Source organism: Jaculus jaculus, chromosome 12 (genome assembly GCF_020740685.1).
Source record: "Jaculus jaculus isolate mJacJac1 chromosome 12, mJacJac1.mat.Y.cur, whole genome shotgun sequence".
In the NCBI taxonomy this organism is placed as follows: domain Eukaryota; kingdom Metazoa; phylum Chordata; class Mammalia; order Rodentia; family Dipodidae; genus Jaculus; species Jaculus jaculus.
This window is the reverse complement of record NC_059113.1, coordinates 14,211,390-14,234,677: the sequence shown is the minus strand read 5'-3', so window position 1 is coordinate 14,234,677 and position 23,288 is coordinate 14,211,390. Positions and strand designations below refer to the sequence as shown.

Genomic DNA, 23,288 nt, shown 5'->3' with positions numbered 1-23,288 from the left:
GCTTGGTCTTGCAGGATGCAGCAAGAGGCCGTGATGGGGGCGCTAACGGCTGGGGCAGGGCCAAGCATCGAGAGACAAATGCCAGAAGCACGACGCCGGTATGTTTCGCAACTGCAGGGTTAATGGGTCAGGAGGAGACTTAGTCAGAGAACCAGGCATGCCCAGGGCTTCTAAGTACTGACCAGGGAAGCAGACATTCGCATCGTTCACGACAGGGAAGGAAATGTGACGGAGGCTTCGGCCCAGCCTTCCTCCTCACATGCCCCTGCCGAGGGAGCGAGCCTGCTGCCTCGTTCGGCACGCGTGCGCACAGCGGGCAGAGAGGAAGGGAGAAGGCACGTGCCGGTGGCTGCGCTGCTTCCTAAGTAGCTGCAGGTCATAGATCATTATTTAGATTTGTCTTCAACGTACCTTTTCCCCCCATTGAGAGAGGAGAAATTCAATACATAAACTTAATATTTATTTTACATTTTACATTCAAGTGAAACTTCCACGGGAGGGGGTGCTACACAGTTTTAAGCTGCATAGAGCTATTACTTTGGTGCTTTTCTTAAAAAAATTTTTTTTTTCTTAGCCTGATAGAAGAATTCAATCTTACTTTTTAAATACAGCTTGGATAATTCCGGCTGCAAAACTAGCTATGGATACACACAAGCACGCACACATGCAAGCATACACACACGCACACGCACACTCAAATTCAAAAATTTCTATGTAGAAAAATAAAGGATAAACATTATCCACCTATTTTAGACTGTGTAATGGTACTTATATATACATAAACTCTTTTTCCTTTAATGTGCTCACTATTTCTCTCCCCCTATGGCTAAGACCTAAGGATCTAGGAAGAAGGCCACACTGAAGCAGATCAGCTACATTCCTCTTGAGGAAGGATGAGAAAACCTACCACCACCTCGGACGTCCCCACAGACAGACAGACAGACAGCCTTTTGGTCAGTGGAGGCCTGGTTCGTCCCCCGCGCCCCTTTCTAAGGCACCAGGGAACCAAGGGCCTGGCGCGAGCACCCTGGAGGGAAAGAACCTGAGCGTGAGGCTGGCAGGCCAAGGCGGACACAAAACATTCTGGAATCACTTCCCACTGCCCGATCCTTTAGTATGGAGTCCGATGCTCCAGCTGACGCTTGGTGAGGAAGTACTTAAAGAACTCGTAGACCGACCAGGAGATGGCGGTGGAGGGCACCTGGTAGATGACCCGGGCCTGCATGCCTTTGAAGTAGCCGGCCACGCCGTTGAGCTGGTACACCATCCTGAAGGCGTTGGCCATGCCTGACAGCCGGCCGCTGATGTTGGCCAGGGACAGTGCCATGTTCTCCTGAGTGTTGAGGAGGGTCTTGCAGACGTCCAGCGGGGTGGTGGCCGCCGCGGCCAGCGCACCGGCCAGGCCCCCCGAGATGATGTGAGACTGGGGGTTGTAGTCCCGGTGCGGGTTGACCTGCTCCTGGAGGAACTCATAGGTGATGAAGTGGATGGACTGGAAAGGGATGTTCATGGTCAGCTGAGTGGTGTAACTCCGGTAGAAGGCCCCCAACCCTTCGGTCCGCCACACCGTCCGGATGCAGCCGAGGGCCGACTGGTGCTGCGAGTTGAACATCTGCATGCGTTGCTTCACCACTGTGTCCAGGCACAGGACGCGCAGCCAGCAGAGAGGTGGTTGGTTTGATCCCACCCCGGGACGGAGTGAAAGGGGAAGCCAGCCAATAAAGAAAAAGAAGCACGTTAGACACTGGTGACAGGGACAGAGAGCGCACGCGGGCGGGTGCGCACGCACACACTACACACACACACACACACACACACACACACACACACACACACACACACGCACGCTCAGCCCAGAAGCCAACACCCCATCCTCTTGTTTCTATCTTCAGGACCCCAGGTTGGGAAGGTAGCTACTTCCAAGTGTCTCCTGCCTGGCTTGTGAGTAACGTGGCCCCCACACTGGGCCCTCGAGGCTTCCCCCACTCCTTCTATTAAAAGTGTCCCTGACTTCTCAGGGGTCCGCACCTCTGATCTTCACTTCTGTGTATCGCGGTTCACCAAGGGCAATGCCAGATTTACATGTGCCCAAGTTCAATGACTGCCTAATGAAGATGCTGCCTTTGTTAAGAAACGTATGGTTCACAGGGGCAGGGGACGCTGTGTTGTTCCCTGAAGTTAAGGGTGGTGACATTGCCTACACATTGCTGAATGAACCCACAACCACCTTCACCTTCAAAGAAACAGACTCGAAGTCAGTAGCGATGTGGGGAGGGAGGTGAGCCTCCAGCCTTTTTTTTTTTTTTTTCAAGGTAGGGTCTCACTCTAGCCCAAGATGACCTGGAATTCACTATGTAGTCTCAGGGTGGCCTCAAACTCACAGCGATCCTCCTACCTCTGCCTCCCGACTGCTGGGATTAAATGCATGTGCCACCAAGCCTAGCATAAATTCTTTTTAGAAATATTTCTATTTATTTGAGACACAACAGGCACTCCAGGGCCTCCTGCCACTGTAAACGGACTCCAGGTATGCATCTGACTTTACATGGGCACAGAGGAAGCAAACCCTGACCACTGAGCCACTTCCCCAGTCCCGCTTGCAAGCATCCAGGTGCATTGGCACAAGACTAATCCCAACACTCTGGACACTGAAGCAAGAGGATAATGAATGCAAGGCCAGGAGGGAATGACACACTACATGCCTTAATGGTTAAAAGCACTTGTTTGCAAGGAAGGCCTGGGTTCAATTCCAAGCCATCCACATAAACCAGATACAAAAAGTGGCATATATTTCTGGTGTTTGCAGCTACAAGAGGCCCTGGTGCATACACACACACTCACAATATTTAGAAAAGAAAAATATTTTTTAAAAAAATCTTAACACTGGCCAAAAACATTGCTCATTGACCAGGTCCATGTATGAATTGCAAAAAAGAAAAAAAAAAAACTGAAGCATGTATACATTCCTACCGTGTTGGGCCCCATGATTAAGCTAGAGATGATTTAAAATATGCAGGAAGGGTATGCATAGTTCACACATAAATACAACTCCATTTTATAGAGAGACTTCTAAGCTTCAAAGAGATTAAGAAAAGATAAGCCAAAATATGGTCACATGTTAATTTTTGAAATACAAAAGATCCTTAATTGTCCTTATTCACTTTTACTTGAAATTTTCCATAATTTCAAATCATGGGGGGGGAGTGTATTTAGGCTGGGTGTGATGTTATATGCCTACAATATCAGTACTCTGGAGACCGGGGCAAGATGATCTGGAGTTTGGCGTGAGCCTAGGTACCTCACAACAAGTTCCAGCCTGGGATACGTAAGGATTCTCTTGTAAGCCTTCCACCCACCACCCCCCAAAGAAAAAGAAAGAGAAGAAAATGGATGCAAGTCATAATGGATGTTCTGACAGGTTCCCTCCTCATAGATCTGTCTAGGATTGATGCAGGTTAGCAAGACCTGATTGGATGCATGTATAGTGTGTGCACAGACATGAACACATGCGTTTTATTTTATTTTATTTTAGAGAGGGAGGGAGAACTGGCGCACCAGGGCCTCAGCCACTGCAATTGAACTCCATAGTCTTGCGCCACCTAGTGGGCACGTGCGACCTTGTGCTTGACTCACCTTGTGCATCTGGCTTATGTGAGATCTGGAGAGTCAAACATGGGCCCTTAGGCTTCACAAGGCAAGCGCCCCAACCACTAAGCCATCTCTCCAGCACCAACACACAGGTTTGAGAGCAGTGAAAAGCATACCAAAGAATTCCTAGGAGAGCTAGTCCCTAGACTGCTGGCACCCATATACCCCCGGGAGCCTGCTGCGGTGGGTCTGCAGGAGGGTGGGGCCTGATGAGGAAGCAATTCTAACACCTTCCCAGAGGCTTCAGGCAGGAAGACCGAGCTGTTCAGCTGTTTACACAGCAGGAGGACCAGAGCCCCCAGGGCTCCCTTGAGACCTTTGGTAAGGTACAAAGGATTTAATCCTCTCGGTGACTCTGATGAAGCCAGGGACCATCTGCTCCTCACTGACCACCTCTCCGCGTACCCTACGTCCCTCCCTGGAACCACAGAACATTACCTTCCGCTGGATTCATTACTGCATCGTGGAGCAGGGTGGCCATACTCCCAGCTATCCCTGTAAAACAAACTCCAGAAAATTACCCTTTTATACCTGATGCTCTGAGAAGTTCCCGGAACCTAAGGTCAGATGAACAGTGGGTTCAGCTGTCTAAGGATCAAAACAGACTAGCAGAAGGGTGTAATCCAGACACTATGTTACACATATCCAAACCTCACCGAGACCCCCTTGATGGAAAGTCAACCCTGCGGAAAGGTTAGACCAGCTGGCGCCGCATGGTCCCCAAAAACACACTCCAGGGTTCCTCCCACCGCCTAGAAGCTCTGTCTCTGTTCCCTTAAGCTAAGGTGATCAATAGGAACGATAACATATATATGGCTGGGGACAGAGGTGGAAATGTTTGTGAAAATTCCCTACTTGAAATCGAGACATTTTTTTAGGAAAATGGGTAAGAGAAGAACTCGGGAAGCTCAGCATCTGATATGTTTCTAGGTATGTCAGGAAAGCTATGACTGGCCCAGGGAGTATCTCGTGGTGCTTGGCTTCAGAAGCCTGAATTAGCCTGGGAATTTTGCTCTGACTTCATGTTTCCTCTACAGTTTACAGTAGTACTGACTGTAATTAAAATTACCCATGGGGGTAGGGGAGAACTACCACTGTAAGACAGGAAGAATGAGGGACAGACAGCAGCCCAATGCACAGAAAGACACCTATCGGGGTACAGCTCAGTGGCAGAACGCCTGCTCAGTAGGCACAGGACCCTGGCTTCAACCCCTAGTAATACAGTAAGACTTCAGAAAGGCGCTTAATATCAGCTCTCCTCCCCTCCGTTCCCATACATACTTATGACTCCCGGAAAGGTCAAAAGGCAAGCACAGCATTTAGCATCACGTGGAAGGGACAGTGCCAGGCAGGTCTTGGCATAAACAGGATTTTGTCAAACCCCCTTGAAGGCAGTTTGAGCAAAATGAGGGCCTCCATGTCACAGGCTCAGGAGAGCTTCAAGGCAAAGCTATGGGAGACCCATGCCAAAAAAAAAAAAAAAAAAAAAGCAATGTATAGCCACTGGCTTAAAAGCCAAAGAAATGTCTGCAAAGCAGCCTGGCACTTATTTCCCAGGCTTGCTAATGGGAGAGATGCTCTCTGGGTCAGGGGAGAGTGCAGCCGCTAGTCCTATGTACAGCTCCATTGTTAGAAAAAAGAATTTTGTTAAAATGAGCACATTTTGTGTTTGTATCCACATTCCCATCCCACACCCTACTCTCCCAAAAATCCATGAAAGCCCATCCCATTTAACCGCTGGGCCCAACCCAGTGACTCAGCCTTATATAAGAGCCTCCCGCTGCTATACCATCCCACCCTCTCCCCCCAGTCAACCACAGGAAACTAGTTCAGCCCTGGCTTGCAGAAAGATGGGACTGAGACACACGGAGGAGGCTGGGGGTCAAACGCCCGAATCTCCTGCAGCTTAAAGTGGGGAAGGCCTTCCGCAGTGGCACAAGTCCTCTGTCAGCCATAAAACGTCTTGACCTTTCAAAGTTTAGTTACATCGTGGTGCTGAAGAGACCTGCTGTAACAGTTTTTAAATAGTCTCAAAGAAGCTGTCCTTTTTTTTTTTTTTTTGGAATCCAGCATTCAAAAGTTTTGCTCTTATAGTACTGATCATTAATTGCTTTTGAATGTTTAAAAAAAACAAAACAAAAAGGAAACAAAAAAAAAAAGAGCCCACACAATGATAAACACCTCTGCCACCAACTTCCCCAGGCTTCACACAGCGAGAGAGGGGGGGACCTCAAAAGCGTGTGCGCACGTGTGTGTGTGCACGACCCTAGAAGTTCTCTGTCCGTGAGCCAGCGGCCGAAGACAAGGCTGTAGGGTCCCAGGGAGGAAGACCCCAGGGAGCATGTGCCGGAGAAGAGAGTTTGCTAGCTCCAGACAAACGCTTTCAAAATACCATTGGCTAGGTGGCTGTTTCCTTGGTGGCTGAAAACATCATTTAAAGTCTTTTTCATGTTTTCGTAGCAGGCAAAATACATGGCATGGGCGGGCCCGGCACCCATCACCATCACATTCAGGCCCCGCAAGGGTCTCCAGAAGCCTTCCGTCTGCATGATTTTCTTGAGAGCTCCATAGATGCTTGTATACTGGGCTTTGGGATCTGGGTTCAAACTCTGCATTCGTGTCTGTGGGAGAAGACAGGCAAACAGGAGTTAATAAGAACAGTAGCAAGGGGAAAGAGGGAGCTGGGGAGATTGTGGAGTTGATCAAGTGCTTGCCTTGCAAACGTTAGGACCCGAGCTCTGGTCCCAGAACCCCACGTGAAGGCAGCCAGGTGTGTGGGCACACACTTGTCATCTCTGTGCCGGAGAGGCAGACACAGACAGATCCCAGGGGCCTGTCAGCCAGCCAGTCTGGCCGACTTGATGAGTTCCAGACCAGTAAGAGAACGTGTCTCAGGGCTAGAGAGATGGCTCAGAGGAAACATGACTTGCTGCGCAAGCATGAGGGTCTGGGAAGGTTTGAGACTGATCCCCAGCACCCACCTAAAAAGTGAGGCATGGTCATGCAACACCTGTGACCCCAGTCCTGGCGGGAGGAGGGGACAGAGACAAGAGAATCCCTTGCGCTGGCTTGTCCGCCAGTCTGCCTGAGAAGAAAAAAAAAAAAAAAAAAAAGCCAGCAGCTCCGGGTTAAATGATATGCTAAGTGTTGCAGTCAGGTCTTTGTGGCTAGGACAAACATCCAACCAGAAACAGCACATGGGAGGAAAGGGCTTTATTTCAGGCTTACAAATCCCAAGGGAAGTACCTCAATGGCAAAAAAAAAGTTGGCTCCCATTCACAGACTCAAGCAGAGGGACAGGAGAACCACCAGCAGACCGCCAAGGTCCACAGCAGGACCCAGTGAGGTCCCCCCTGGCCTGCCTGGAGTCGGGACTCAGCTAGGGTCAGGCCCGGGAATGGAGAGGGGAAAATACCGTGGGGGGATGGGGGCGGAAAGTGCGGTGTGTCCAGTGTCAACTTGAGAGGCTCGGGGATCACTTAAGTACTCTCTAGGAATATCTGTGAGAAAGGTTTTAGCTTAGGTTAGCTGAGGAGGGGAGACCCAATCTTAAATGTCCACGGGCTGGGGTAAAGAACAGAGAGCTCGCTGAGCGCGAGCGGTCATACCTCGCTGCTCCCTGGCTGTGGACACAACGTGACCAGCCACCCCGCATTCCTGCCAGAATGTCCTCCCCACCCCCAGTGAACTGTCCCCTCAACTCGGGGCCAAAACAAAATCTTCCTTTCATTGTTTCTGCTGGGCATTTTGTTGCAGCAACAAGAAAAGTAACTAATACAGGGGGGAATGGAACAGACCGCTGGGGTGCCAAAGAAAGCTCGGGGAAAGTCCACTAATGACACACAACCTGGCAAAGCCTCGGAGGAGAAAGATGGGCAGGTGGACAAGGAATTTGGGAGAAGGGAGAGGGCAGAGGAGACCAATAATCAGTTTAGCCTCTTTAAAAATAAAAGCGATTCTGCTTATAAAATGTAAAAACACACAACAAAAATTAAAAAAAAGAGAGAACTGGCCTCTGGTCTATCTTGTACAACTCCCAGAATATTACTCAGCCTTAAACAAAAGAAGGCAATTCTGACGCATGCTGCCATGGCACTAAACTTTAAAGACACTGTGCTGAGTGAAACAGCCAGTTCCAAAGAGACCTGCACTGCGTGATCCCACAGACAGGAGGGACCCAGAGCACTGAGACCCCGCGCAGTAAATCCCAAATCACACGGTGCTCGCTTGTGTTTGGTGGGCACAGGGTTTGGGTTTTGCAAAAAGAGTTTTGTGAACGGCCAGCAGTGACGGTCACACAACAGTATAAATTCGCACCTGATGAGGGAGGGCGTGAAAAAGGTGATGGTCGCTATTTGTGTTGCTAACGTACAAAATAATAATGATAATAATAATAATGCATGAGGATGTTGACGAGGAAGAAGGAAAAGAACAAATGGGGATGTATAAAAGAGGCAGAAATTAAAAACAATGACCAACACCACACACACACACACACACACACACACACACACACACACACACACGCCAGAAATAGAATTTCTCAGGTCACTTTTCTCGTCTGGGTTTCAGCTCAGGCATATGACCTCATGGCCTCTCTCCTTACACTCAGTTCCCATATCTGCCCTCTTGGAAATTCATCACACCCGTCAGCACATGGACGACTCTGGAAGGCCTTCCAGAAAGAAACCTGTTTAACTAGCTTTCACAAGGCACTTCCTAAATGTGTACCTTTGGCAGCATGACTTTTGTTTGGTGTTTTCTTTTTTCCCACTTTGCTCGCTTGTGAAAACAAACACAACTGGATCCAAGAGCAAACCCTCACTCCTTCAGGCACAACGTGCAGGTGGCATGCAGGTGTCAGGGCAGTCAGCAGGGAGCAGTCTGGGGCACAGGGTGCCTGTAGGTACAGGGAGAAGCTACCAGCAGAAGCACACAGCACACCCCTATGCTGCAGAGCCCTCTGCAGCGTCCTCCACGCCTACCTGAACGGCAACAGTTCACTCAAGGGGGAGCAAGCGGGAAAATACACTGGGGCTCTGGCCTGGTTCTGCCACTCAGAGTATGACCTGTGGAAGTAAGTCCCCTTAGGCCCGGGGAACAGAACCAGCCACACGCCAAGAAGGATCTAGCACAGTGCCACATGCATGGACAAGGCTCCTCTATAAGCATCTAGCGAGGCTAGCAAGGAAAGGGGCCACCCCTTACTCAACCCTTTTCCAAGATGAGAAGACAGGCAGGCCTACCTCCTCACCCTATTCTCTTACCACCCACGGGAGGAGGGAGCAGGGAGAGTGGAAAATGTGGGTGCTGCCTGAGGCACACTCAGGGATCATATAACTGCAGCGACTCAAGGGCCCTGGGCAGACAGCACATCTAGCCCAGGTCAGTTTGTTTGGTTTTTACAGATGGCAAACTGGGACCCCCAAAAGAAAGCAATATGCCTGTAATCCAATGACTAAAGAGTATGGGAGCCAGGTCAGAGCCCAGGGAAGAAAGAGCCCGATGTCCCAGAAGATCCTGCCCAGTCTAGGCCCACAGTGCCATCACCGAGCCAGACTCCCTGCCTGAACCGGAGCAGCTGGTGACTCCTGTCCTCCCTTCGCAATTTCTCAAGAAGAAAAGGAAAAACTCCCCATGTTCAAAGGGCACATGGTCCTTCCAGGATTGGGAGAAGATAGTGCAAAATCCATTCAGCAGAGAGGGAGGCAGAGACACAGGGCAGGGAGGGGCTGGAAAGGTCCCAGTTGTGACCAAACCCTCACATGACACAGCAAACACGACTTCCCTGGATACCAGAGCTAAGCTTAGGCTGCCCAGCAATCTCTGTTCCGGATGCCTCCCAAAGAAAGGAAGATAAGACACCCCAGAAATTCTAGGAAACAGTGACAGCCTCTACCGCCAGGATCTACTCCAAAGCCAGAGATCACACCAGTGTCATTCCAGCTGCCTGACAGATGCCCCTGGGCAGCGCTAACCTGTCACTAAATCCAGTCACAGTAAAATGCACCCCCCCCAATCATCCCCCCTTCTGTCCCCTTGAATACTAGCTGGGTTCATGCCTTGCACCAATATCATTCTCCAGACACACAGGGCCAACCTCCATCAATGGTCACCCATGGCACCAACAATGTGGCCAAGGAGCTCAGTCCCAGGAGTAAGTCCTGACACACCACACCACAGATCACAGCCCAACCCCAGAAGGAAGAGGCTCCCCTAGCCCAGCGATCTGTGGGAAGCAAGGCCTTCTGCTGGAGAGAAGCCAAAACCTCACCCAAGCCTTGGAAAACCCTGACTCACCTTCTAGAATCCTCAGGAGGCACAAGTTGTAGATGTCTGACTCCAAACCACATCAAGGAATACTGTATATGGTGAACTACCACTGTCCCTAATCCACCAGCACCCCAACTGCTTCCCTAGGCCACCAGCATCTCTAACTCAGAACCTGCTCCCTTAAAGAAGATGGACTCTCTTGAACAATATTTTATTTATTTGAGGAAGAAAAGAGGCAGATAGAGAGAACGGGCACACCAGGGCCTCTACCACCATAAATGAACTCCAGATGCTGGCACTGCCTTGTGCATCTGACTTTACGTGGGTACTGGGAAATTGAACCTGGGTCCTTTTGCTTTGCCAGCAAGTGCCTTAACTGCTAAGCCATCTCTCTGGCCCTGAAGGTGGACTCTTAATATAGCCTCCCCCCGCCCAGGAGGTAGGGTCTCACTCACCTGGAATTCACTATGTAGTCTCAGGCTGACCTCAAATTCACAGCAATCCTCCTCCCTCAGCCTCCTGAGTGCTGGGATTAAAGATGTGAACCACTACACTCAGCCTAATACAGTTTTTGATGGCCACATCCTTTGAAATCTCATGGACTAATCACCCACAATGAAGCATAAGGGCACCACCCGGCATCATTTCCACACACCCACGAACCAACAGTGTAGCAGTGCCCATAATCCTGGAGGGTGAGCCACGCCCCACTCGTGGCACGCTGGAGCACTTCAAACTCTATACACAAGCTCTGAATCCTAAACCACACCTTGCTTGTTTTTTTGCAAATTCATTTTTAGGGAGCTGGGAAGATGGATCAGAGATTAAAGGTGCTTGCTTGCAAAGCCTGCCAGCCCAGGTTCAATGCTTAAGACACTCACATAAAGCTGGACTCAAAGAGTGACACAAGTGTCTGGCGTTCATTTGCAGCAGGAAGAGGCCCTGGCACACACATACACACACAGATAGAACTTTTTTTTTGTTTTGGTTTTTTGGTTTTCGACGAAGAGTCTTACTCTAGCAGCTCAGGCTGACCTGGAATTCACTATGTAGTCTCGGGATGTCCTTGAACTCACGGTGAGGGAGTGAGTGCTGGGATTAAAGGCATGCGCCACCATGCCCAGCTATAAATAATTTTAAAAAATGAAATTTGCCGGGCGTGGTGGCGCATGCCTTTAATCCTAGTACTCAGGAGGCAGAGGTAGGAGGATCGCTGTGCGTTCGAGGCCACCCTGAGATTCCATAGTGAATTCCAGGTCAGCCTGGGCTGGGCTAGAGTGAAATGCTAACTCGAAAAACCAAAAGAAAAAAAAAAAAAAGAAAAGAAAAAGAAATTCATGTTTAAAGTTAGCATACAAAGCAATGGGTGTCATTATGGCGTTTCTGTACATGGGAATCATTATACTTTGTGCTAATTCATCCCTTATACCTTGTGCATTTTCATTTTCCAACTTGGCAAACATACATGCAGAGACACAAAAAACATCTACTTTCCTACGTAGTAGGTGCACACAGACGTGTGTGTGTGTGTGTGCGCGCGCGCGCACGCGTGTGTACTTCATCTAAAAGAAAAGTTGAGTCCTTTCAAAGTTTAGAGACCAGCAAGAGAAAATGACTCCCTCGAGAGTGATCACCAAAAAGCACGGGGGGGGGGGGGGGCGTGGGGGGGAGGTGAAGGAGAGAATGGCTACTTCTCAGCACCCCATGGAACAGAGGTTTCAGGAACATGTGTTCTGAACCCCTACTTCGTAGCAAGCAGAAAAGCTGGCCCACTCGGAAAACAGCTAGGAAAAAAAAAACAGAGAGGAGGTCCCAAACGGTGGCACCCATCCAGAGGGATCCCCCATCTTAGCCATGTAGGGACATCAGGGCTCAGGTTACCCTCATATTGGGGGTAGGTGAGAGGAAGTGGGTTCAGACACAGGGACAAGCCATAAAGGCTCTTCTGGCTTTTCACCCACATTCCATAGGGCTCCTGGCTCCCGTGCCTGCGTCACTCCACAGCCCCGCCTTCCTGGTTACCCGCAGGGCATGGGCTGCAAGGAATCTCCGACACCGTCATTCACCTCCTCCAGAAACCTCCAGGGGCCTGTCAGGGTGTGTTTGATGTTCCCAGGGGGCATGGCTGTTTCTTCTTGGAGATGAAAGCCAGGCCCTCATGCACGCCAGGTAAATGTTCTACCACTAAGCTACAACCCCAGCACTGTCCTTTCCAGGGAGTAAAGCACTAGCGAAGTGTTTCTATCACGTGTTTGGTGGAGTTCCACCCGTAACCATGTTCCGCACGTTCCCGGGAAGGAGTCCCGGCACCACGCCTGCTTCTCCTCTGGCAGGCTGCAGGAGGGCAAGTCAAAGGTGGAGGGTGACCAAAAAGGGGGACATTCAAGCTACACCTAGAAAGAGGGGCAGCGCGTCGGGCTGTCGGAAACGGATCTGCCACTGCTCTCATAGTCTCTTCTATAACGGTTCAGCTTTGGGCCTTCAACACTGGGAAACACAGAAGGCGCTACGAGGTAAAGACCGACTGACTGGCTGAGGGGTCCGTGAAGCTGTGGGGATATGTGGGAAACAGAACCAGGCGAAGGGAGCAGTGGGCACCCTAAGAAGGTACACACACAGGGCTAACAGCAGACAAGACTCAGACAGTGGCTGCAGCATGGGACAGTCAACAGAAGCCTGCTGAAAAAGGCAGGTTGGGGGGGCTAGAGAGATGGCTCAGCGGTTAAGGCATTTGCCAGCAAAGCCAAAGGACCCAGATTCGATTCCCCAGGACCCACGTAAGCCAGATGCACAAGGTGGTACATGTGTCTGGAGTTTGTCTGCAGCGGCTGCCTTTTTCTCTCTCCCTCTCTTTCTTAACAAAAATAAAATGTGTGTGTGTGTGTGTGTGTGTGTATACATACATACATACATACATACATACATACATACATATATACATGAAAGAAAGGCAGGTTGGGGCCAGACCATGGGTGGGAGGGCCAAATCCCTCGACAAGGAGTTTGGAAATCAGCCAGGTGTCTTCCGTGCACGGCTCTGCACTGGAGAGCAGCTAGGAAAAGCCCATACGTGCAGGTAGGCTCACTCAGCATTAAGAAAAGGCAGCATCCCCACATAAGAGAAGCCCCCCCCCCCCCGCGCCCGCCCCGCCACGCACAGCCCCCAGACGGGCTAGATGCTCTTTTCAGACCTACAGCCGCTCACAAGGCCCTTATCCAAGCACATACCCAGGTCGACCCTTTGCCCAGAGCATCAGCTTACTGATGCCAATGGCTCCAAGGATGCCATTCCCACATTCCTAACCCTAGGAGCAGACCCGGGCTGGTCCATTTCTCCAGAGATGTCCTACTGCAGACACAGGGAGGGGGAAGAAGCCATGCTTGGCCAAAGCCCGGCGTCCCCAGGACCCCTCGCTCAGCCCATGTGCAGCCTGCCCCAGGGAGTAAATGACTCTGCTCTGCATGTGGGGCAAATTCCCAGAGTTCCAGGGATCAGGGCTAGGGTCTCCTGGGTGCGACCGGCAACCTCACTGGAAGACGGAAGAGGGAGGGCAGGCGCTGGGCCAAAGGGAAACCTGAGAGCCAGGTCACACCTTCCTGCTCTGGCACAAGGAACAGGTTCTAGACACGAACGGGCGCTAGAAGGACCGTGTGGCCTTGTGCAAAACCAGCTTGCTTCTCGAGTCCCCAGTCTTTGCTTACAAAATTAACCGTAATGGTAGAAGCGGAAATCTTCGCGGCTAGCTAGCCTCGTTCTACAAATGGGAAAACTGAAGTGAGAGTTGCTAAGCAACCCACCCCAAAGGGCACAGCATACATCATGAGGATCGGAAGACAGGCCACCCGGCTCCAGCCATGTCCCTAACTAGTAGGCCATGTAGCCTCTCACAGCTGAGCTCAATCCCCGCCTTGTCCCCAGAAGGCTCTGCTTCTAGGACCACAATACTCAGTCATATACTCGCAGCCTCCTTTGTGTCCAACACTGGGGATCCCCAGCGACGCAAACGTCACCTGAATTCTCACATGCTCAAGTCCACGCAGCCACCAGGGGGTTCTGTCTAGGCCCGGCTTGCAGTGGTGTGTCTGTGGGCAAAGTCGCAGGCTCACTCCCTCTGAGACCACATGGTTTTGCTGCCCCACAGTACTGCTCATCAGCTTGGCACTGGTTCCCAACAGGACTGTCAACAATGCCAGCTTAATACAAACCCATTCAGTCTCTTGAAAAAGAACGTGAGCCAGTTTGCCCGCTGAGGCAGGGGCACGAAGGGCCTCTGGGGAGAGGAGAGCCTGGTAGTGAGTTGGTATTTGTCTTAGCCCAGTTTCTGCTGCTACAACACAATGCTACCAGCTTGGACCCTCAGAATCCCTCCTCCCTCCACTCGCACCAGGCTCTAGGCTCTGGAACTGCCTCCTGGGAAGTCACTGAGACTTCAAAGGCCTCACTTCCCCAGAAGAATTCAGCCAAGGGGGTCCAGCCAGCCTGGCTGCTGCAGGCTCCTTGCCCCACACCCTCTCCTGTTTCAGGTGCATGCGTGTTCTATTTTCCCTCCCCTCTCTGCCCTACGTACCTCCTTGCCCTAGCCTCTTCTCTCTCACTGTCCTCTCCCTTTTGCCTCCCCCTCCCCTCTCGGAGCCCTTGCTCTCTTCCTCTCCTCGGCCCAGGGTTTTCAGAGTTTCCTTTTACCTGCCCCCTTCCTCTTGGCTCCAAGTTCAGTTCGTGCTCCAAAGTCCACTCTCTTGCTGACTCTAAATAAAGCCTGAAGCTCATGAAAAGCATCTCAGAGCTCTCTACTGAAAACTGGGGATGGGAGGGGGGTTGGATAGATAGATAGTGTTATTTGGGTCATAGTTCTGTACACTGGGATGTAAACCAGCATGATGCCCACACCTGGGGCACACCTTTCAGTATGAACGGAAGGGCAAGCACGTGCAAGCCAGAGAAAGTCAACCAGACCCACAGGGGACACACTCCCATGGAAACAAACCCATCCCCAAGACTGGGACACTAATCTATGCAGCAAGAAAGACTTGGCCTCTGCCTCCCCAACTCTGCCACACAGCAGTTAAGTTTGACAGGGCTAGGGAGATGTCTCAGTGGGTAAAGTGTTCGCTGTGCAAGGATGAGGACCCAAGTTCAAATCCCCAGCATCCATGTACATAAGCCCAGTGCTGGGGAGACAGAGACAGAGAAGCCCCGGGGCTTACTGGCTAGCTACTCTAGTCAAATCAGTGAGCTCCAGATTCAGTAAGAGACGTTTCAAAAAATAAATAAGTCAGGCATGGTGGCGCACGCCTTTAATCCCAGCACTCGGGAGGCAGAGGTAGGAGGATCACCAAGAGTTCGAGGCCACCCTGAGACTACAGAGTGAATTCCAGGTCAGCCTGAACTAGAGTAAAGCCATACCTCAAAAAACAAAAACAATAAATAAATAAGGTGGAGAGAGACTGAGGAAGACACGTGACATTGACCTCTGGCCTCCACAGGCACACACATGCAGCACATATACCCAAAAACACATAAAAAACCAACACACACATATACATACACACACCAAAAAAAAAAAATTAGCATGTACTTTGTATAAGACATTCAAACCAATATTCAAAAGTTAAGACTAGGGCTGGAGAGATGGCTTAGCAGTTAAGGTACATGTGTGCAAAGCCTAATGACCCAGGTTCAATTCTCCAGGTCCCAAAGCCAGATGCACACGCGTCTGGAGTTCGTATGCAGTGGCCAGAGGCCCTGGTGCACCCACTCATTCTCTCTTTCTCTTTCTCTCTCCCCCTGATGGTAATAAATAAAAATAAAATCTTTTTTAAAAAGTTAAGACTAAGCCGGGTGTGGTGGCACATGCCTTTAAACCCAGCACTTGGGAGGCAGAGGTAGGTGGAACGCCGTGAGTTCAAAGCCACCCTGAGACTACATAGTGAATTCCAGGTCAGCCTGGGCTAGAGTGAGACCCTACCTCGAAAAACAAAACAAATAAACAAACAAAAAGTTAAGACTAAAATATGTCAATAGGCAATGCTTCCAAGAAAGAGCTGACCTCACTGCTTGTAAACATGGCTTTCTGAAGTCTTCTACTGACTCAGCCAGCTTTGTGGAAAGGAATGGCTTGAGAACGCTTCATTCACAAGTAAGGACATGAGCTCAAGGTGACTAGAGAAACGCCCCGCCCGCCACAGCGCATCATTTGCTTGGGCACAGGTAAAGTCACTGAAGCCCTGAACTTCCCCCTGGAGAACAAGCTGAACACAAGAGCCCCACGACTTCAGAAGCAAGAGCACCCCAAGCAGATTCAAACAGAAGGCGAGGGGTAAGCGTAACAAGGCAGCCCCAGCCAAGGTGAGTTCCCACCCATCATTGCTGGGCTCCAGTCTCTTCAGCAAGGTGGCCGGACAAGCTGTCAGAACTGCATGGAATTCTGTGTCCAGGAGACAAATTCCTCCTCTGGCTAGCTTCAGCCTGTCTCTTCTCCCTGCATAATGAGATTTCGGGGAAAAATTCCAATTCCTTGGAGTAGGTTATCTGAATAGCCTAATAGACAAAGGGAGGGGCACACGTATCTCTTTAGAATATCTGTCTGCCTGTCCAGATAGTTCCTCCTGAGGTGACGTAACAAGGAAACAGAAGGTATCATCCCTGGTCTGGCAAGGAGGTGCTCCCTTAGGGTTTGTCCTCATTGCAATTATCTGTAGAAAGGCCCCAATGTACTCCCTACAGGGAGGGGGAAAAGCCACTTACTGCAGATGCCTGGACTGTTCCCAACATCCACCAAAACTCACTTTGCCTGAAGGGGGCAGGGGGTGCTTCTCTTTGCTGGCTGGCTGGAAAAGGGCTAAATGTTTGGCACTAAGGGCTTCATTAGGCTACAGAATAGGTGACCAAAAAAAAAAAAAAAAAAAAAGAAGAAGAAAACATTCACACAGACCCTGGAGTCCTATGGGGAAGCTACCAGTCATAGGATATTAGGGTGGGACTCAAGGCCACATACTGAAGTTCACAGGAAGGAAACCCTAACCCATCACCATAGCCAACTGAGCAAGCAGATTCCGAGCCACACGGCTGCAGCCAGCTCTGGGACTGCTCCAGCAGGAGCGAGCAAGTGACTTATCTCTGAGTCCCCATCTGTGGTGGAGCTTACAACAGCACCTGCCTTCCAAAAGCCCTGTGAGGATGAAAGCCCTTTACCAGGGACCTACCCCGTTGCTTCTAGCTTGGCTTTTGTGAATAGACGAGGAATTCCTAGAAAGATTCCCTCTGAACTAATTCCTCTCAGCCCCCAACTCTCAATTCTTGGAAAGGATGCTCCTGGGTGGGAGCAAACCCATCTCTAAAGAGTGCCCGCTGACCCCAGAGCCCCACTGGCCCTTCCATTCGATCGTCCTGCTGACCATAAAGAAAGCCCAGGCCTAGAAGGGGGCGGGGAGCTGCACACAGCGCTGCCCTGTGAGGAACACCACGAGGGCCACATTAGCTTCTCTCTCCTCGTCATTGCCCAGCGAATGGCCAGGCCTGCTGAAATTAATCCTGATTATGTAACAAAGGAACTTGGAGAGCTAACTAGTGTGTTTGTGGGGGCGGGGCAGGGGTGGAAGAGGAGCTGATACTAGCATCAGTTTACACAGGCCAGAAAATCCCAAACCAAAGTGCTCAGGGAAACTCACCTGGCCTGGCTGCGCTGGGACATGGGCCATTCTGGGGACCTTTGATGAGCCAGGACTGGATAGCTTCCGTGAGGGCAAATCTTCCTGACACTGCTGTGGCCATGGCAAGGCCTGGGCACTGCCCAGGGCTATCTGTCTTAAAAAGCATTGGGAAACAGTCCCTGGGCAACAGTCAGGTGAGGGCCAAGGTCAGGTGTGGGCTGGGCGTAGAGGTGCCCTCCTTTCCCCTGCTCATGCCACACAGTGGCTCATACCACATTGGAGAGACCAGGCTAGGGCCTGAGAGTGGGTGCAGGTGCCCAGGTCGGAGATTCCAGAGAAGTCGACTCTAGGGCAAATGGTGACATGAAGAGGCTCGCTTTAGAGCTGGAGAGATGGCTTAGCGGTTAAGCGCTTGCCTGTGAAGCCTAAGGACCCCGGTTCGAGGCTCAATTCCCCAGGACCCACATAAGCCAGGTAGATGCACAAGGTGTCACATATATCTGGAGTTCGTCTGCAGTGGCTAGAGGCCCTGGCACATCCATTCTCTCTATCCATCTGCCTCTCTCTGTGTCTGTTGCTCTCAAATAAATAAACTTCCACTGACTTCTACAGAATGGATTCACCAGCCCTTAAGGCTGACTGGCAACTTCTTCAGCTTTATTCAATACGACAATTTCAAATGTGTTGAATAAATATATCATTCAGAATCCATGCAACTGGTAGACCCTGTGATAATCGAATGTGTGTAAATGTATGGGTGTTGTTTTTTGTTTTAATGTGGGGGTAGTAAGCTTCCATTACTATGTGTCAGGCCTTTTTGCAAATTAAAAAAAATAAAAATAAACTGGATGGGCACTGTGGCATGCACTTCTAATCCCAGCACTCAGGAGGCAAAAACAGGAAGCACGGAAGTTCACGGCCAGTCAGGAATACCTAAGGAGACACTGACTAAAGCAAGGGAGGGGAAACAGGGCAGGGCAGAGGCAGAGGAACCTTTATGCATTATTACTGGTGAGAAAATAAAATAAAACAGTGGGTGTAGAAAATAGCGAGGCAGCGCCTCAAAAAATTAAAAGCAGGGCTAGAAAGACAGCTTACAGTTAAGACGTTGGCCTGTAAAGCCAAAAGGTTCAATTCCCCAGGGCCCACGTAAGCCAGATGCACAAGGAGATCATGTGCAGTGGCTAGAGATGCTGGCATGCCCATTCTCGCTCTCTCAAATAAATAAATAACAATAAAATATTTTTTTTTTAAGTCTGGGCTGGAGGGATGGCTTAGCAGTTAAGGCATTTACCTGCAAAGCCAAAAGACCCAGGGTCAATTCCCCAGGACCCACATAAGCCGGATGAGCAAGGCAACACATGTGTTGAGTTCATTTCTGGTGGCTGGAGGCCCCTGGTGTACCTATCCCCGCCCCCCACCTCTCTCTCATAAATAAATAAAACTTTAAAATTTATTTAAAAATATTAAAAGCAGAATTTCCATATGGTCCACTACAGTATACACCAACAAGAATGAAAACAAGGTCACAAATAAGAATCTGCATAGGTAGAGGCAAGTCAAGCATCCACTGCAGAACGGATCAAAAAAACATGGCCTAGCCCCTACAACGAAAGTCTTACTATTTTAGACTTTAAAAGGGCAGAAACTCCAAAACATGCTCTGCTTGGATGACCAGGGAAGATGTTATGCTAATGAGGAAGGCAAAGGAACTAATATAGCCTGATTCCAGTTACATGAACTACCTAATAGTCAAATTCAGAGAGAGAAACGGAATGGGGCTTCTAGGGCCTGAGGGAGGGAGAAAAGGTCAGACTTCAGGTGTTTGTTTTTTAATTTTTAATTTTTTTATTTATTTGAGAGAGAGAGAGGCAGATAAAAAGAATGGGTGCTCCAGGGTCTCCAGCCTCTGCAAACAAACTCCAGGTGCATGTCCCACCTATGCATCTGGCTTATGTGGGTCCTGGGGAATTGAACCTGGGTACTTTGCCTTTGCAGGCAAGTACCTTAACCACTAAGCCATCGCTCCAGCCCCAGACTTTTAGTTTTGAAAGTTGACAGAACTTCTGAGATTGGCTGCAGCACAAAGGAAGGACACTTAACACCACTTAAAAAAGGAAGACACGGACTGGGCAGATGACGCTTGCTTATAAATCTGCCAGCTGGAGTTCAGTTCCTAGATACACCAAAGCACCAGATGGGCCTTCACTTGCAGCAGCTAGAGACCCTGGTGTGCCCATTCTCATTTTCTCTCTTTCTCGCTCTTAACTGCAATACATAAAATATTTCAGAAGCAAGACAACATGGGCTGGAGAGATGGCTTAGAGGTTAAGGCGCTTGCCAGCAAAAGCCAAAGGACCCAGGTTTGATTCCCCAGGACCCAGGTAAAGCAAGATGCATCATGTGGCGCACGCATCTGGAGTTCATTTGCAATGGCTAGAGGCCCTACCATGCCCATTCTCTGTATTTGCTTTTCTCTCTCTCTCTTTCTCTCTAATAAATAAGTAAATGAAAATTTTAAAAGTTAGTAAGAATAATAAAAAGACAACATATTCTCTGGTGATTAAACCATAACTTTAAAAAAAAATCCCTAAATTTAATCAACAGCTCACTCCAAAACACATCTCAAGGTCTGAAATCCTACTGCTACAATCAAGTATTTCCTAAGTTTCCCATAGCCCCAGAGCTAGCACGGTGCTTTGGGTTTTGTTTTCCTTGATTCTCAGCAGCCAACGGTCTCAGATGGAAAGACCGTCATTCCCAACACAGAAAGAGCCCTGGCTTGGGAGCCTGCTAGGTGGAAGGCAGTGTGTTCAAGGCCAGCGGGGGTTCTCTCAGGCAGTCAACAATATTGCAAATGCTTAGGACGCAAAACTTGGGTCATCTTCCTTCTCATGGGCCCACCTGGCCAGATGATACATTTCCTTCCCTAATTAATACATGCCAAACCCCACGCCACCCCAAAAGATGCCCTCCCCAAAACAGAACCTTAGCTGCTCAGGCCCAGAGGAGCAGCCAAGGAAAACCAGCCAAATGCCTGTGTGCTAGAGACAGGCTTGGATGACAAATCTGGTGGCTCCAAGACAGTGTCCTCGCCTCGCCACCGGTGCCAGGGGAGGGAGGGGGCCCAGCGCGCTGTGGGTGCTGGACTGGAGCGGGCACCCTGTGCATGTCTCCGCGCTGGGTGTGGCCCTGCGTCTCCAAGGCCAGCTTCCACTCTTCTCAGAGGCCACACCCTCTCAAGCATGCCCATGATTAGACTGTTCTCCATAGGAGGAGCAGCTTGTCACCAGGCTTCGCTTGCTCATGCCTTCACTTATAATTACATCTGGGGACGTGCCAGTGTGTCTGCCTCTTGGGAGGACGGTCCGCTGCTCTCAGCTGTGCCACGAAACCACTTACACCACGCCCAGGGAGTCCGAGTCCAGCAGGGTCCCCCTCATGGGCAAGGTACAACGCAGGGGTCCGAAAACGCTCCCCAGACTCCGCTTGCTCCAGATCTGTGTCCCCAAGCACTGCATGTCTGGAAGACACAGGGAGGTGGCGGAGGACATGAGCCCCATCAAATCTGAGTCCCAGAACCCAGGGGACATGACAAGCTCAAGTTTCCAGGGTGAATTCACAAAGTCAAATTTCCCAGCAGCTCTACGATCAAATTGTCTCCATAGAGCAGCAAGCTGGGTGTGTAGCTGGGCCAGTCACCGCTCCAGGGACTGGTCTCCACGCACCTTTCACCTCTTAACAGAAAATCGTAACAAAGAAAGGTGACGGCACCCGGGCACCCGGGACGTGGCATCCAAAGGGCCTGGGAAAAGAACACTCCAAGGGAGCAACCAGGAGGCTCAGCTTTCAACCTCTGGGCCCCACGTGTTAAATTTAAGCTAGGTGACATGCACAAGTTATTTCGGACACTTTGCAGGGACGCGTATTTAAGTCACCAAGAAAATGGCAGGAACCACGGGCCACGGCTGAAATCTGAGACTAACCAAGATCCTCTCCACAGAAACAAAGAACTCAGGTGTGCACTTTTAAACCAAAGCTGCCTGAGAAAAGGGGGGGGGGGCTCTTGGAGTGCCAGAAACCGAGGATTCCCCCCACAGCAAGAGTGACTCCAGGTGGCAGAAGTCCCAACAGGGAAAACACCACGCCCATTCTGCCAAAACCTCTGCCGACTCCCAGGTCAGCACACTGCTAGAGGCTGCGGGGCGGTGGTGTGGAAGGGGCCCCCACCTTTTGGATGTTTATCACCTACATGTGGAAATAAAGGAAACTAAAAATCACATAAATAATTTCCAAATTCTAAATGTCATTAGCAAAAGTGGGAGGTGCTATGGGGACCTAGTTTAGACTTGGGCAGTGATGTCCACCCCTGAGGCAGGTGAATCGTAGAAGAAAGAGAAGGCCTCACATGAGGATTGCGGGCAGGGGGATAAGGGTGAGGCTCTGAGAGAAGTAGTACCCCTAAACCTGCTGAGTACCAAGGGCCAGGCCTAGGACACAACCTAAGGACACAAAACCCATGTGGACCCCCAACCCTGAGGCACAGCAAGTCATTTTACCCTCCATGCTGTTTCCATTTGGCCCTGACCTTGGCCTTGGATTTCAGGAAAGAACAGAAGAAATGAGATGTTTTTTCTCACGGGGAAAGCTCCAGGAAGGAAACCTCTGGGGGGGGGGGGGGCTGGAGATGCTGTGGGGTAGCCCCACCCCCGGTCCTCCAACCTGCCATTCCTACACTGCTCCCCCCAAATGCCCAGCCAACCCCATCTGTGCTGCTGGCAGCACTGGGTGACCTTTGGTCATGCCGGACTGACCCGTGCATGACTCAGCTTCCTGGTGATGAACTTGTGAAAGGTCCCCCACAGGAAAGAGTCAGAGGGCCACGAACAGGGCCTTACCGAAGTCTCGGCCACACTCTCCTCCAGGCTCCAGGGTGGGGCTGGGGCCATTCAGCATTTCTGGGAAAGTCCAGTCTTGAAGGGATTGCCTGTGGTGATTTTTAAGTAAACTGGAATAAACTTGTCATTTCTAGGTAGGTGCTTTGGAATTCAGGGATAAGGAGGTCACAAAATGGGGCTCAAGCACCTGGCTCCTCTCTCAGAACTCCTAAGTCACCACTCCCAGAACGCATGACAACGGTCTTCCTAGCTTCCACCCCAATAAGGAGGTCACAAAATGGGGCTCAAGCACCTGGCTCCTCTCTCAGAACTCCTAAGTCACCACTCCCAGAACGCATGACAACGGTCTTCCTAGCTTCCACCCCAAAGCAAAATTGCCTACGTTTAACATCCCAAGTCTAAAAGGATCATTTAGAAGTGATTCAGTTGTGTGTGTGTGTGTGTGTGTGTGTGTGTGTGTGTGTGTGTGCAGTATGTGTGTGGTGTATGCACATGTGTGCAAATGCACACACACCCATGTGCATATGTGGAGAGGCCAAAGGAAAATGTCAGGTGTCCTCTTACTGCTCATCCTGACACTTCTCTCAAGACAGGGTCTTCCTCAACCCAGAGCAACTGGACATCAGCAAGCCCCTGCGAGTCACTGGTAACGGTTCCCCCCACCTGACTAGTGCATAGCCATGCCCAGCTTTTTACATGGGTTCTGGGGAGTAGAACTTGGTGGTCTCAGGCCCAAGAGGCCCTCATGATTAAGCGGCAAACACTTTTAATTTCTGAGCCATCTGCCCGGCCTGTTTAGACATTATCCTATCCATGGACC

At 50.4% G+C, this 23,288-nt stretch overlaps 1 protein-coding gene across 2 annotated transcripts in view; it reads right to left on the bottom strand.

Annotated features, from left to right (window-relative positions):
* Nucleotides 1-438: 438 nt before the first annotated feature.
* Nucleotides 439-23,288, bottom strand: part of Slc25a37 (solute carrier family 25 member 37) — a 42,786-nt gene continuing 19,936 nt past the window's right edge. Inside the window, exons 2-4 of one of the 2 annotated variants that reach the window (XM_004665814.2) lie at nucleotides 6,041-6,269; nucleotides 4,087-4,143; nucleotides 439-1,632 (exon numbers count right to left, since the gene is read on the bottom strand). In XM_004665814.2, the coding sequence (XP_004665871.1) occupies nucleotides 1,112-1,632; nucleotides 4,087-4,143; nucleotides 6,041-6,269 (807 nt within the window). In that variant the 3' untranslated portion in view covers nucleotides 439-1,111. Of the gene's footprint in view, nucleotides 1,633-4,086; nucleotides 4,144-5,515; nucleotides 5,783-6,040; nucleotides 6,270-23,288 lie in introns of those variants that run through there. The other variant, XM_045130905.1, reaches the window with a different exon arrangement.